This window comes from Mastigoproctus giganteus, chromosome 12 (assembly GCF_048544385.1).
Source record: "Mastigoproctus giganteus isolate SK-2022 chromosome 12, ASM4854438v1, whole genome shotgun sequence".
NCBI classification, from domain to species: Eukaryota; Metazoa; Arthropoda; class Arachnida; order Uropygi; family Thelyphonidae; genus Mastigoproctus; species Mastigoproctus giganteus.
Window position 1 is genome coordinate 150,452,929 of NC_143586.1, and position 16,479 is coordinate 150,469,407.

At 36.8% G+C, this 16,479-nt stretch overlaps 1 protein-coding gene across 3 annotated transcripts in view; it reads left to right on the forward strand.

Moving 5' to 3' along the window:
- LOC150077509 (sodium- and chloride-dependent glycine transporter 2-like) overlaps positions 1-16,479 on the forward strand; it is a 250,195-nt gene that overhangs the window by 194,647 nt on the left and 39,069 nt on the right. For all 3 annotated transcript variants that reach the window (XM_090386058.1, XM_090386056.1, XM_090386057.1), the window contains exons 4-9: positions 2,707-2,850; positions 3,842-3,995; positions 6,512-6,644; positions 6,929-7,063; positions 9,767-9,870; positions 10,420-10,657. In XM_090386058.1, coding sequence (XP_090242184.1) covers positions 2,707-2,850; positions 3,842-3,995; positions 6,512-6,644; positions 6,929-7,063; positions 9,767-9,870; positions 10,420-10,657 — 908 coding nt within the window. The remainder of the gene's footprint in view (positions 1-2,706; positions 2,851-3,841; positions 3,996-6,511; positions 6,645-6,928; positions 7,064-9,766; positions 9,871-10,419; positions 10,658-16,479) is intronic.

Genomic DNA, 16,479 nt, shown 5'->3' on the forward strand with positions numbered 1-16,479 from the left:
GTACCACACAGTTGGTACGTTTCTCTGGGGTTACTTCTACCCATATGCAGTACTTTGCATTTGTCAAGGTTAAACTTCAGTTGCCACTTCTTAGCCCATCTGCCCAAATTATCTAGATCCTGTTGCAGTAGCACACTGCCATTACTGTCATTAACAACCCTGCCAACCTTTGTATCATCTGCAAACTTCGACACTAAGCCTGATATACCTTCATCAATATCATTGATAAATATACAAAACAACAGTGGACCCAACACCGAACCCTGTGGGATTCCACTAATAACATTAGTCCAAGAAGAGCAGTACCCATTGATTACCACCCTCTGTCTTCTCCCACTTAACCGTCCTTTTATCCATTGTAGCAACTTACCCTTAATACCATTCTGCTCCAATTTGTACAACAGTCATCAGATTTAAACGTTATTGAGTCATTGGAGGGGAAGGTGAGAAGGAAATTTTCTTCACGTTCATCACTCAACGAGCGTCAAACCTTCCTCCTTGAAGAAGTCCACTATTCCTCTTAAGACAGGTCAAGATTTCTGGATCTATTCCACGTGGAATACCGGCTGTTTTCAAAAGCAAATGGTGGCCTGACCATATCAGTGTATACCTGTAACTTTTATCGCAAGTATTTGTATTATTTTCTCAACTCTCCTATATACACCTTTAAAAAGAAGTGTCTATTACCGTCAGGAAAGCTATAGAAGGAAGAAACAGTTTACATAAGGGAAAGGATTAAATAACTACTGTCAAATTTTATATGCAGGACACTAACCATATTTGTAATTAGTAAATGAAATATTTTACGAATTTTTAAATATCAGAAACCACCTGCAAAGCAACAAACAGAAGTAATGATGATTATTATTTTAATTTTGCAAACAATGTAATAGATTTGCAGTGCTTTAGACACAGCGATGTTGGGTTCACCTTTAATTGCATATTTAAACAATAAGCGTAAGAGAAGTAAGGGGATTTTAAATCCCTCCCTGCTGTCCATTAATTACATAGGTCTGCTCTCAAGAAACTTGGAGTAGACATGTACGAAACGGTATGGTATATTTAGACAGCATCGCAATCAATACACTAAGTACTGATGTTAAAGAGATTAAGTCTTGCATGTTAAAGACTACATTCACTAAGTTTTAAAGCTATGCTATAACGCACCCGAAGATAATGCAGCAGAATCGATTTTCGAATAGTATTCACTTGTATTTGCATTTATCTGAATAATTTTTTTGGGAAGGGGAGGGACGAACAGTGACATTAAAATAACAAGAAGTCAAATTTTTAAAATGAGCAACAGGAAACAAAATACTATTCATGATTTAGCGAAGGTATTCTTCAAAAGATTCGTCAAGCCCAAAAGTCACTGAAAGGTGTACTGTCATTTGTGGTTGATTCTCATTTTTGTGTGATAAATTCAAAGTTCTTGCAAGTAGTGTCCTATTTCTGGTAGTTCTTTCAGGTAGAGTTCTATGAGGTACATTCTACTGCTGGATGAGAATTTATATATGTATATAAATTCTCATCCAGCAGTAGAATGTACCTCATCCAGAATACTCACAGCCAAACACTTCCTTTATAAAAATGAAGTGTTGGTTGATTCTACTGTTGCCGGGAGTATTTTCACTGATTCATCCTTCCACTAGGTGGAAGGAAGGATGAATCAGTGAAAAGTGTCATGCCCAAAAGTTCATCCTTCCACCTAGTGGAAGGATGAACTTTTGGGCATGACACTTTGCTATGCCGCTCGTATAGCACCTGATCGATGCAGTTGGAGGAATTTGTTGGTGGCCACAACAGCTCCTCAGGGAACTATATGACTGGAAGAAGAGAACAAACAACATGAAATACTGTGAGGTGAGCATTTCCAGTAGTGTTGGAATATTATGTGCTTATAGTCACTCTTATTATTTTAATAATAGGGACTAGCAGGTTTGTGAAGTATACTATTCTTTTGTGTTTTTTCATTACTGCCTCTTGTGCTAAACACGGGACGTTTTTCTTTAAATTCCTTTTCCCTTGTCTTAGTAAGTAAGATAAGACTATATTACGAGGACTTCATCCCAGCTTGGAATTCTAATCCCATCGATTAAATGAGGAACCAGATTCCGTTTTGGCCTTAAATTAACGACTCTCGGGGTTGATATAATCGCTTTCCCCCAGATTGACAAACTACTTTCCACTGCAAGAAGTTTTGACAATCAGTGTTCTGCTGAGAAGAATTTCAGTTTTAGTTTTTGATATCTGATTATTTCAGTAAATATGTTTCTAATATTTCATGATTACTTTTCAAAGAGGAAGTATCTTTTTCATATTTTTGTTGCTTTTTGTTTTAAAATTTCCACATCATTTTAATAGTCGTTGCCTAACTGCAACTGGGCAAAAGGTCCGCTGGCAGAGTATTCTCAATCTTTTTGTACTCAAATGTTATAAATGTGTTACTAATAGCTGTGCCCAACCTTTCTTATAAGTACGTAAAAATGTTACACTATGTACAGTGATCAATTAATTATGTTTAAAAGAATGAAAAAAAAATTCCTGTTATATGATTATTTTGAAAATATCTTTAGTGTTCTTTAAAAATTCAGAATGACAAACACTTTCCTTTATTTATTCCTTTACTAAACACTATATTAAATTCACGAATATCTTGTTAATTCCAGAGTGTAATTGAATATTTATTTATCCCTCTTATTGTAGGACTTGGCTATGGGATGGTGCTAGTGTCAGGTATTGTAATGCTCTACTACAATATGATCATTGCCTGGACATTTTTTTACATGTGTGCTTCTTGGAGTAAAAGGTTACCATGGGAGAAATGTGATCCAGAATGGAGTACTCCAGGTAACCTGTTTTATTAATAGGATCTCCAAATGATTATTTTATTTACTCTTACTGATCAGCAATAATGATTGTCTTCATCAAAACTGTCTTGGAGCATATGGCCTTTGCTGCCAATGTTCCATTAAAAATCAAATCAACCAATCATCAAAACTTGCTTGTTTATAAGTTAAGAAATATATTGATCTTAACGCCACTTTCATATTAATAGTTTATCGTTAGTGTAAATAAGGAAATGCCAAAATAATTTTCTTTTTCATTTTTTTGGAATTTTAAATTTATTTAAGATGCAGTACCAGATCAGAGGTGAAATAATTCAGCAAAAGAAACCAATTTTTGGAAGACCGTACGATTTCTTTGTAAATCCCGCTCATTATATCGTATCACTGGGGTATACAGAATTTGTTTCAGCACTAGTCGATATAAGAAGAAAAATTGGCAGTCGACTTCGTGACCATTAAGAAAATGCTAAGCAATACTTTGTGTGAAGCTTTGGTCTGGTTATTTTATACCCGAGTGGCACTTTATATCGCTCAAAGGAGTAAACTGCCATATGATCACGAAGGTTCATGTTTTGTCACCCCATAAGGAGAAAGGTGACCGGTCTTTGACTCCCACCGAGCTTTAAATAAGCTATTTTTTAGCTGAATAATCAGTCATTCTCTTAACTCCCCCACTTTGCCAGAAACGCTGAAAACGTATTTATGGAGTAGTGTTGATCTTGCTATTTTCAAAACGTTTTGCCTTTAACGTTTACAAGAGGATACTTCAGCTCCATAAATAGGAAATACGTATAGTTAATGCTGCTGATGTTTTCTTACTGGAGTGGTATTTCGGAATTTTCCAGCACTAAAACGTTAAAGCCCAGCATGCAGATTATTTTGTTGACATAACTTATGAGTATTTAGTTAATACCTTGTTTTTTTTTTAAATAAACCACCCATTAATCCTCATGTTAAATAATGTAGTCATTAAATCATTTCTTTTTAATTAGCGTGCTATTCCTATCAAGATGCTGACGAGTGTGCTCAGAAAAATGGAGTGTATTATAATCAGACTTGCTTTGATCACAATGCTTCCGTCTCCCTGAACCTCACCTATTTAGTAAAAACCATGCATAAGAAACCTCCAGCCGATGAATATTTTGTGTAAGTTGCAGTTTTATGTATAATTCATTGTTTTAGTATTTTTACACCTTCAATACATTGCAGTAATTTTATGGTGACCTTAAATTAAAAATGCTTGTTTATCTCAGAAAATTGTTTCCATTACATTATAGGGAATGCATTTTATAAAGATATTTAACAGTTTATATTGTTATTCCGATAATTCATAGCAATTTATTATTTAATTGTCTTATTTCATGAACTAGCACATTTTAAAACAAACATGTATAGATCAACAGAACACAAATTGCAATTCAAATGCCAATGTTATTGATTCATCGAGTCTAAAGAAATTTTTCCCTTTCAGATCATGGATAATTAAAAATCAGAATATTCAGAGTTTTGATCATAACTCTAACTTTTCATACTTAATCTCTACAGAAATAAACCAAGTGAAATACGACCAGTGGCCTACGGCTCCTTGAAATATCACAGAATTGGAATGTTCCTCTCCACAATAGGTAACAGATAAAGAATTACTCTCGTCCACCGTGGACCCCGTCTCTACTGACCTGTGATACTTATTTTCTACAATGGGGAAATAATCGTCTACTGGCACTAAATGTGCAACAACTGCATGCTAGCCATATTCAAAGCTGTGCTGACTTCTTGCCGGTATATACGGATGGGTCCAAATCTCTTTCAACTGCTGGAGCAGCAGCAGCAGTGTTTACCTCTGCTATCATATCAGCTTCTCTTCCAACTGAGTATAGCAACTTTTCAGTAGAACTATATGCAATACAATTAGCTCTATAAAATTTAACTGTACACCCATCTACAAAATATATAGTTTACACTGACTATCTCAGCTCAATTAGAGCAATGCAGAATCCCTTTAAAAGAATCACCATATTTCAATGAAAATCAGGAGTTTGCTATTGTAAATTGATCGTCATCAACAACTAGTGAAGTTTTGCTGGATTCCAGCATATTCAGGCATAAAAGGAAATGAACTGGCTGATATATCTGCCAAAAATCCATCAACTTTAGACCTATTCTCTGTCCCTATTCCAGCGCCTGATTATAATATCTAAATTCAAACAGCATGCCATGCACAATGGACAGAGCTGTATGGCATAACCAAACAAATAACAAACTTTTCCAGTTGAAACAAGACCCAAAGTTCTGGCACTCGAGCAATCAGACTGTGCGGCAGGAAGAAGTGGTACTCGCACGGATGAGAATAGGGCATACCCATCTGACTCATCTCCACCTACTAATGGATGATGATCCTCCTCAGTGTCCACACTGCTTAGAACATCTAACAGTTAAACATATTTTGATTGGCTGTCCACACTATCAAAAACATCGAACTTCAATACTTCAAAATCTGGCTAATCTTCGAGAACAGTTGTCATTATATCATATCATTGGAGAGGAGGCAAATATTAATGAACTCTTCTGCTTTTTGAACAAATTGGAGTGTATAATATTTCATGAATAGGTTTCAGAACTGAAATGAAATTGAACTGGCTTCATTCTTCATTATTTACTAATATTCCTACGAATAGGCGCACTATAGACATGCCAAATAATGTGCCAATAAACAACCATACCCCCCCCCCCATACACACTTAAAATTAAAATCTAAATTAAAAACCTTTACCGACCAATGAAGAATAATAAGGTTTAGTTGGGTGATGCGAATGGTTGATTAATAGTTAAATTGTCATATATTTACTCTAGAGGGCATGTAATGCCAAATGATAGTTGAGCAATATTAGTCCTCGAAAAAATTCCATCCATCCAACTCCTCGAAAAAATTGCTATGTTATGGTTCATAACTGTAGGCGAATAGTCGCTCTATGCTTATACAGTATAGTGATAATTATCGCTGTATAATGCTACCTGAGAAATTATTTCTTAGGTAGGATGTCGAGTAAATCTTGATTCTGCTAGTAACCATATGACATCCTTATTATGATTACAGTCAAGGTCAACGTCTACTCCATCTCCACACTGGAGACGGAAAATGTGCGTAGTGTCATTAACAAAGATTGAAAATACTGTTGCAAGGTTATCACACCTCTTCCTAATGGGGAGAAATATTATCTGCTTGTTTATTGACCTTTACCTGGTAGAAACTCTAATATCTTGCAGGTCATGGAATAAATCGTACTGAGAGACCTTTGAGCTAATATTCAGAATTGAATTTCAGCCTGTAAATTTATTTAATCTTTGATCTCTACATGTTAGTGTGACAGAAAGCTATCTTACATTTATGACTGCACCAGACAGCTACCAATATAAAATGAACTTCACAACGGGTATCGTCCAGCTTCGTGCTGACATCTCTCTTAATATTGAATAACACTCCTATAATCTGAAAATTATATGTGTTTTATCAGCTATGTCCCGAATCTAATTTTTTGTAACTCCATTTATAAAAATATGAAATATTATATTTTATAATATAATTATAACTTTATAATATTAAGTTATCCATTTAATATTCCTTGAGCCTTTTGAAAGTAAAAATTAGTATTGTTAAAATTTAGATATTATGTCCTTGGCCAATCATCTGGGATTGAAGAAACAGGCCAGATTAGGTGGTCCCTTGCACTTTGCCTTCTCCTTGCTTGGATCGTTGTCTTCCTATGTCTCTGTAAAGGGGTGCAGTCATCAGGGAAGGTAAGGGCTACAGTATCTGTTTTAATGGTTTCACACGCATTGATATAAACTAAGCAGTAGAAGCAACTGTTTTTTTTTTTTTGTTAATATTAAATTAACTTTTTTGCTTTTTGAAAACAAGACTCATTTCATTTTTTTATAATTGCTAATGTATCTGATTAGTCTATTAAGCGGTTGTAGGGAAATATATCAGCAATGTTGATGTTTATAAAATAAAACAGAAATTGTAGTACTTTGAATGAAAAATTAAAATGAAGATAATTAAATAATTTGTTTATTTTTAGGTTGTTTACTTCACTGCACTTTTTCCCTACGTGGTTCTGGTGATATTGTTTTTTCGGGGAGTGACATTACCAGGGGCCAAAGAGGGTATTCTCTTTTATGTCACACCGAACTGGAGTCTCCTAGGAAATGCTCAGGTATTCCTTCATTTTTCATGGTCTAGTTAAAACAGCTTATAAAGCGCTTTCTTTTTCTATACTGTTGCCATCAGTCATTTGAATTATTTCTTTCAAATGTTGTCGATATTTTTAATAAAGACTAATTTGCGCATTGGAACTTTTTGCCTTTCACTTTCTTACCCAAAAGTTGTGATTAAGTGTGTAATTAATATTTTCTGACATTGTCTGTAAAGTAATTTAATTATGAGTGTTCGGGTCACCAGTGTATGGAGTTTTTTTTCCAAAATGCAAAGAATATCTTTGTTTTTGAAATCCAGCACTATTGTACCACGTTAAAGGAATAGACAAGCTGGAATAGACAAGCAGGGGCCTACAATCACCTAGGGAAGAATACCGACATGATACCCAGCGGTTATTGTCTTTCTTGAAACACGGAAGGACGGTATCCCCACTGCGCCAGCCTAATGCTTGAATAAGCACCCACAAGACACCATGATGGTTGTAATAAATAAAAATACGCTACTGTTTTGAAACAATCGTAAAATATCTATCTACCAATGTTTGCTATTGTATAAACAACAGCAATCATTGTTCGTATTCACTTTAAACTGGTTCCAATATCTCATCTCCTGGTTGCGTTGAATTTCTTTCTACATTTTTGTCATTGAGAAAACCATCTGTCACCTTAATACCATAACATTTATACAAAGATGAATTTATCAAATATCACAGCCATGCCTTAACAGTCTTTTTTTTTTTTTTTTTTGGGTCACACCCTTCCAGATACGAAGATATATGTATAAGTTTTGTTTAAATGTGTGCATTTATGGCATAATCATTATCTAATTCTCTAGGTAATTGATCAACTATTGCATCTGCATAAACGGGTACGTTTATAACTCGTCCGATAACCATTTTGTCCGTTTTCGTACCACAAACGATGAATCTGCATAAATGGTAGTGGTGGTAAAATCAAACACGCTGTCACCACATCTAACTGAGGTAAATGAGTAGGATACTCAGGATGCTCCTGTGGGAAGTATTACACGCATTGAATGTTTTACAACCTTCATAGGAAAGTCTTATTGAACTATTTCAACAAGGATTCTATTCAATCCATTTTAAGCCATAATCGGTCACATCCATCACAAGTATATTCAAATGGATTATCATCAATTTTTAATTCTTTATAGGCTTTGTTATCATTTATATTGGAATGTTTGGGATATTTCAACATCAACGTTTTATAAATTTTTGTTTGGTTCTCGTTATTCTCTTATACGTTGTGCGGCGATTTTAGACATGGATTGGGAAATCTTGGGATTTCCTCCTCTAATTTCTCTTTCTTATATTATACACTTTTATACCATTACAACATATATACCTATTGTTAAATATTATTGTGGTTAACAATTATATTACAATTATATTCTAAGCGCATCTTCAATTTGGATCATTGGTTACGCCTGCTGGAATACGTACCTGGTACATATTTTTATATATATTTATTTATTTATTTATGTATATTTATATTGTATTAGTTATCTGTAACGTCCAATTGTTGATTCACTGGTATCAAGGGGCACAAAATGCATCATGAAACACTCTCCACATCATCATTATGCTGCCTTGTTGACACCTAGAAGGATGAGTCCATGTTTCTAACGGTAGCTGGTGCTCACCGACCAAGCGGCTGTAGTTCGAACTCATTTTGTATCCCATGACTCTTTGTGCGAAATTTTCGTAACGCACAAATTCAACTAACCCCACTAAAGATGTTTTCAACGTCAAAAGAAATAAATAAAATGTAGTGGCTGTTCTTGTGTCATGACTTGCAGCAAGAACCTAAAAAAATAACGACTTATGCATTAGCAACATGAGTGAATAAAGCAACAAAAGAAATGGGTACTAACATTTTGTTGCATTATGTTGATATTGTTTTCTAAGGTGATACTTGTGAAACAGTTGTTGGTTAGCCAGAATTTATTCACCAGCTGTTCTGTCACCTCACACCTGGACTATGGCTAGTTAATAACAGATATAAATACAGCACTGAGTTTCATAAGGATAATTTTAATCGAGTGTTCTTTTTATTACTCAAAGTTTCCTTGTACATTCTGTGACATTGAAATTGCAGCATCCAGAAGGAATGATTTGAAGTGTGTGCAAATCAGCAGGCGGATGAGTTGCACCGAGATGTACAAATGATTAAATTATGGAACCAATAGGATAGAAGCTTCGGCTGATATAACACATACTGCATGGGCTTCCTTTGAGTAGTTGTCCTGCTATCTTTGCTGGCTGGCCAAGACATATACTTCCTTGGCCATCCAGCTCCCCGAATTTCTCCCCCATCAAACACTTGCACGCCTTGACTGGACATCTACAGAGCCAACCGCAGCCAGCTCAGACCACGGATGTTCTCCGAACCATGGGACGTGGGAGAAATTCGACACTTAGCTATTCGACACTTAGCTCAATGTCCACACTGTGATAGATTTCAATCATACTGATCTCTCCATTGTTAGCATCATTTGTGTCATTAAATGTGTTCACCTAGACAACGCCTGCCACTTTTATCATGTGTTCCTCAACTATTTGGTTATCATCACTCTAAGAATCCTCTCTGTATTCCTGTTCCTTCATAGTGCTACAATTTCAGTGTCACAGAGTGTATTATGACCGTTTTGTTATCGTCATACAGCATACGTTCTGTTTCAGGTATGGGGTGATGCTGCAGTGCAGATATTTTTCGCCCTAAGTCCAGCCTGGGGAGGTCTCATAACTTTAGCGTCCTATAATAAGTTTCATAACAACTGTTACAAGTAAGTAAAACTATTATAAATTGATAAGGTTTAGAATTTGACATATTTCCCCTTCTAATATTTCACTCTGTTAGTAACACTTAAAATGTGATACCTTAATTGTAATAAAATGGAATAGGGGGTTTACCAGAATAGGTTCGATATAATGGAATATTTATTGACGTCATGATTTCAATCCCTACTTTAAAAAAATTATATTTTTAATATTACTGAGTAAAAGAAGGGCTTGGCAGTCTTGAGTTGTAATTTCATTTATTATTTGCTTTAAGATTTTCAGGGAGTTATTTTCTTTTTGGGGGAGGGGAGGGTGCTATAAAGATTAATGCAAATTGCGCATTTCTGCTTTCCAAAATGCTAAAACTCTTTTACAATCTCTTTTATTTGAATATGTAAACAAAGTTGACAATATTTCTCTGTTCTTTATTGATGAGTAATACATCAATGTTCATTAGTTTCACACGTTACTTTAATAGTTATGATACGTTTGTTACATTAAATTTCATTCTCCCTATAGCAGAGTTTTAAATAACATTTCTTATACAATTCTAGAGACGCAGTTATCGTGTCTATCAGTAACATCCTCACCAGTATATTCGCTGGGTTTGTTATTTTCTCCGTCATCGGTTACCTCGCCAAGGAACTGAAAGTGGAAGTAGCAAACGTCGTGGACCAAGGAGCTGGATTAGCCTTCATCGTGTATCCAGAAGTTGTAGCGAGACTTCCTGTAGCACCACTATGGGCATTCCTTTTCTTCATAATGTTACTTACTCTTGGCTTGGACAGTCAGGTTAGTCATCATTCTTTTTATTAGTAGAGTATTATCTTTGGCCAGTTATGATTAACGCACCTCAGAAACACAAGAACGTACACCACAGATTTCTCATCTTTTAATTTTTCATATAAACTGATTTAGTTTATGAAGAAAGGAGCAATACTCAAATAAGGAGCCCATAGAGCCAATTGTATCACACTACGCTTTGCCAAGGAAAGCCACCATAAAAAGAATTATTTATGGACAACTCTTAACACATAAACATCTTTCCAAACTAGTCCGAAGTATAACTACAAAAGTTCCGCATGAACATTGTCAAATTATGTTTATAAAGAGACTAATAACTGTAATTTTAAAATAAGATTTTAAAAAGTTCTTAGAAGACTGAACCGTTCTGGGTCGTACTCGGAGCATTTCAACATGGTGTGGAACATGGGCTGTTTCCATATTGTGAACGAGTTAGTCCCTTGAGAGGATTGCATGTTTCTTCGCGAAACAATTTTTTTTATGTCCACCAAAATAGACTTGTCATTCTACGGCAAAACTGACCATAGAAAGAAGCAAGTTATGGTTAAACACAGATTCCTCATCGAAAATTCAAACCCAGAAAATAGCAAAAGCATAGACCATCATTAACCATCATTCATTGACCATCAATGAATCTGCAACGGGTAGAGATGTATTATCTATACAGGGTGTTCCAAAAGTGATGGTCGATAATTTAAAGGTGAACTGTACAGACTATGTGAAAGCCTAGTAAATATGGGTCCTAAAAGTGAATCGTTTTCGAGATATTGCACATCCTTGTGCAAAAGTGCTTTGAGACTGCAGCAGGTTCACCTAAAACAGTTAGGCGACTCCAGTCTGGTAATCTTTTGGTTGAGACTACCCAACCTCAACATTCTTAGAAGCTATTAGAGCTCACAACATTTGCAGGGCAATCAATAAAAGTTACTCCCCAAGCCACTCTAAACTCCTCTAAGGGAGTGATAACAGAATGGGATTTATTAACTGTCAGAGGAAAAAATTGTCAAAGAGCTTCATGCATCCATGCAAGGAGAATTATGACCCGAAAAGATTGTAATCTTGTTCCAACAAGGAGCATAATTTTCACTTTTAACGCTCCTAGCTTACCAACACCTGTGAAAGCAGGCTATCTGCATTGCCGTGTCCTACCATATATCACAAATTCCATCAGGTGCTGAAAGCCAAAAATACGAACACTCCCAGACTACATGTCAAGGTGAGGCAATATGCCCCAAATGTGGGTCAAAAGAGCATAACCAATCTGATTTCACCATTACCACTCCGCATTACCCAAATTGTAAGCGTAACCACCCAGCTTTCTCAAAAATATGTGAACTAGGGAAGCAAGGGAAAAAAAATCAAAAATATAAAGTAGAAAACAAAGTGACATACCCAGAGGCGAGAAGACAAATAATGAAAACAGAGACAAAGCGTACGTATACATGCCACAGCCGCCCGACATTTCCAGTCAGTGGGGATTCAAACTGATGTAGCAGTTTCTCCGAATGTGTCTATTGCTAATTGGGAATGTTCATTACTCTCTATTGCAGGGCTGCGCGCTATAGAGTTAGCCTTGGATCACATTAGAAAATGCCAACACCAACGGTTCTTTTTATATTCGAATGCTTTGAGCGTCTTACAGGCTTTATTATCTGTCAGATATAATCCTCACCCAGTTCTGTCTCAAGTTCAGCAGAAGATTCACTTTCTCCATGAACGTGGATACGATATCCGCTTCTGCTGGATTCCCAGCCACATTGGGATTAGGGGAAATGATTTGGCCGATACCGCAGCAAAATCTGCAATCCACTCTAATAATTGTTGCCTGTCAGTCCCCTATACAGACTACAGGCAAGTAATACACAAAAAGATTCACGCCTTGTGGCAAGTTCGTGGAATAGACAGACTACAAACAAATTATATCGTATAAAGCGTGCAATTGAACCGTGGCAGTCTAGTCTGCGCAGGAATCGTAAGGAGGAAGTTGTTCTAGCACGGACCCGCATAGGACACAGTCATCTGACACATTATTTCTTGCTGAGGGCTGATGACCCTCCTATGTGTGAGTCCTGTGATACGGTTTTATCCCTGAAACATATTTTAATCGAGTGCCCAGATTTTAATAAAATGCGCTTTATCGCTTTTAACCATCTGACTGAACCCTATACACTCAGTCAGATTTTATTCGACAATGACAAGGTGTCAGCTCTTTTTAAGTTTTTACAGCTTACCAATTTATATGCATGTATATAAAATAAGCCTTTTATGTTTTTAAAATATATACCATCTTTAAACTTAGACGTAAACTTTTGACCAGGTAACCTCTTTTACTGTTACCAGAATCTATTTTTACCTTTTTTCTTGGCGCCATAATAGCCACTGCTGCTAATGCGCCATAAAAATTTTAAACCGAAACCTAAATCATTACTCTCTAATCCGGAACAGTCACCTTCGCAACAAACAGCAGAACAAGCTAGTAATACACCAGTTACCATACCAACCGGCCCCGAGTGCCAAGCGAGTCTAAAAGCGAATCTCAAAGCGCCTTCTCTAGAATTAGCTGTTTTCAGAGAATTTTCAAGTCTTTGTTTACTAAGTTATTTCTTTTTTTTCTGCTGTTCTCAATAAAGAAGTAAGCCTAAAGAAAGGAAAGATACCTTTCTTCTTCCTGTATATAGAACTAACCTATATAACAGACTAACCACTAATCTCTTCTCGCCTGGTCACTGGTGGCACCGCTCCTGCCTCCACGTGGCGGGGCCGGTAACCTGGGATAAAATTTATCCTCCGGGGCTAAAAGGAGCAACCATGGATTGCGACAATTACCCAGCACTTGAGCCCAGACGCTCATGTTATGACATAAATGAAGCCGAACGTGACGCATCCCAAAATAAGAGACTACGCAAAAATGAGAATGAACAGGAATATCCAACATTCCTCCTATTACATTCTCTTTCATCCAAACCTGTGAGTTCCCTTTCACCATTTCTATTTCAGAAATGTGTAGAAAGTGTGGCTGGTTCACCGAAAATGGTGAAAAGACTCCGATCTGGAGATCTGCTAGTTGAAACAACTAAACATCAGCATTCTCAGTCTCTACGGAAATTATCAACTTTTGGCGGAATACCTGTACAGGTCACCACCTCATGCCACTTTAAATAGCTCCTAAGGAATAATAGTAGAGTGGGATCTGAAGATGAGATAGAAGATGACAAAAGCAAAAAGTCGTTCAAGCTAAACGATAATGTTAAAAAAAGATGGTGAACTTGTTCCCACTAGGAACATTATTCTAACGTTTAGTACACCAATACCATCATGTGTGAAAGCCGGATACCTTAACTGCCGAGTACGTCCCTACATTTCCAATCCAATCAGATATTTCAAATGTCAAATTTGGACACTCGCAAACAGTATGTCGAGGAGACTCCATCTGCCCGAACTGCGGCTCCAAAGCCCATTCACAAACGGACTGCACTGCAGAAAGGCCACAATGCCCACATTGTAAAGGCCAGCATATGCAAAAGCATGTGAACTCTGGAGGTTAGGAAAAAACGTCCAAAAATACAAGGCCCCCGGGTGCCAAGCGATATTTTTGAGATTTATAAAGTGCTCTTCAAAGGCGATTAAAGTTATTTTTAAGTTCGTTCATTTTTCTAAAGCCTTATTTTTTTAAAACCGTTCTACATTTGAAAAGCCACAAGTTAGAAAGAAAGAAAGAAAGAAAGAAAGAAAGGCCACCTTTCTTTTTTATCCATATTTCTAGGTCACTAACTAACTAACACTTTAACCGCCTCGCCTCCTAGCGGCACTGCTCCTGCCTCCCCGTGGGGGGGGCGGAAATCTTGACAGTTAAGTCCACTTGCCAAGTGCTAAAAGGAACAAACATGGCAAACACAGACCATCAGAATATTGAGAACGATAATCCAAAGAGACAAAAGACTGATCGGATGGAGCAACCTTGCCCATCGTTCTTAATCATCCACTCTCTTACTAGTCAGCCCATGAATAAATTGTCTCCGTTTGTCATACAAAAACATCTCCCAAGACGGTGAGGAGACTTACTAGTAGAAACCACCAACCACAGACATTTCGAGAAGCTGTTACAACTTACAAGCTTTGCTGGCATTCCAGTTAAAATATTTCCACACACAACCCTAAATTCATCTTAGGGTGTGATATCCAGTTGGGACTTATTGAACGTCACCGAGGAAGAAATAACCCAAGAGCTGCAGGGACAACGCGTAATTGAAGCAAGACGAATAAAAAAAGAAAATCAACTTACGCCCACAAGAAATATTATTCTCACCTTCAATACACCCAATTTACCCTCCTCTGTAAAAGCAGGTTATTTACTTTGCCGCATCCGCCCTTACATTCCAAACCCTTTAAGGTGTTACAAATGCCAAAATTATGGTCATTCACAAACTGTATGCAGAGGAGTTCCTATCTCCCCCAATTGTGGATCCTCAGATCACATACAAAGTAACTGTACAGCTACAAAAATGACCTGCCCAAATTGCAAAGGTGAGCATCCTGCATATTCTAAGACATGTGAAAAGTGGAAAACCGAGAAAAAAAATAGTAAAATACAAGGTTGAGAACAAAGTAAGTTACCCAGAAGCGAGAAAATTAGTTGCTCCTACTATAACCAAAATTATGACCTATGCTAATGCTGTAAAAAAAATATGAGACAGTCTCCACTCAAACTGATGTAACAGTTCCCACTAACAAATAGATTTCTGATTGGGCTAGAAATGTTCTATCTAAGCAACAATCCAAGTTCTCTGAGCAGGCAAATAATACTCCTCTGATAATACCAGCGTCATCTCCTACTAGAGTCATAGATACCACATCTCATAGTTCAAACGCAAATGTAGTGAAAAATTTTCAGGACACAACCATGGACACAGATGGCACATCCATACAGGAAGATCCCCTTCTAGAAATCCATGCAGAAGAAGAAATGGACACAGGTCGGCCAGTTTTCTCCAAAAAAGATAAATCTAAATTAGAATGTCATAAGCCAATAACTTTCAAAAAGCAGTCAGATACAGCTCCATCAATCAAACACAAATAATGCCTTGTATTTTACAATGGGAACTGCTGAGGCTTTCGTTGCAACACAGATGATATCCTTGATCTAATTAACCGATATTCTCCAGTTACCCTTTGTCTCCAGGAAACTTACCTAACCTCGCAAATTTCTCCTTCAATAAAGAACTATTGTCTTTATCGAAGAGATCGTAATACAGCAAATGCTGCCCATGGCGGTGTAGCAATCCTGATAAATTTAAAGATCCCAACAAAACATATTCGACTTCAAACTGAAATAGAAGCTGTTGCTGTTCATATAGCTCTCCGTATTTCAAAAACACTTGTCTCAATATACCTACCACCAAACTATACTGTTTAAAAGATCCTCATACTGATATCTCTACCTCTCTGTATATTAGGGGATTTTAACGGGCACCACCCCTTATGGGGCGATCCTAAACTAGACACACGTGGTCGACTCGTTGAAAGCTTTCTAGAGTCACAGAACCTCAACTTACTCAATACTGGTGCGCACACTCACATACAACTCCCAACTGGACACACCTCGGCAATAGATCTCTCAATTTGTTCTCCAATACTCTTTCCAACCATAGAGTGGTACGTTTTAAATGATCCTATGGGCGGTGACAACCTTCCAATCATATGCAATGTTTTAATATCACAGATTCCTTCAAACAAACTCCGCAGGAAATGGAAATTTGTTCGTGGAAACTGGGCAAAATTTCGATCATCAATCTCTCTTGACGAGGAAAACA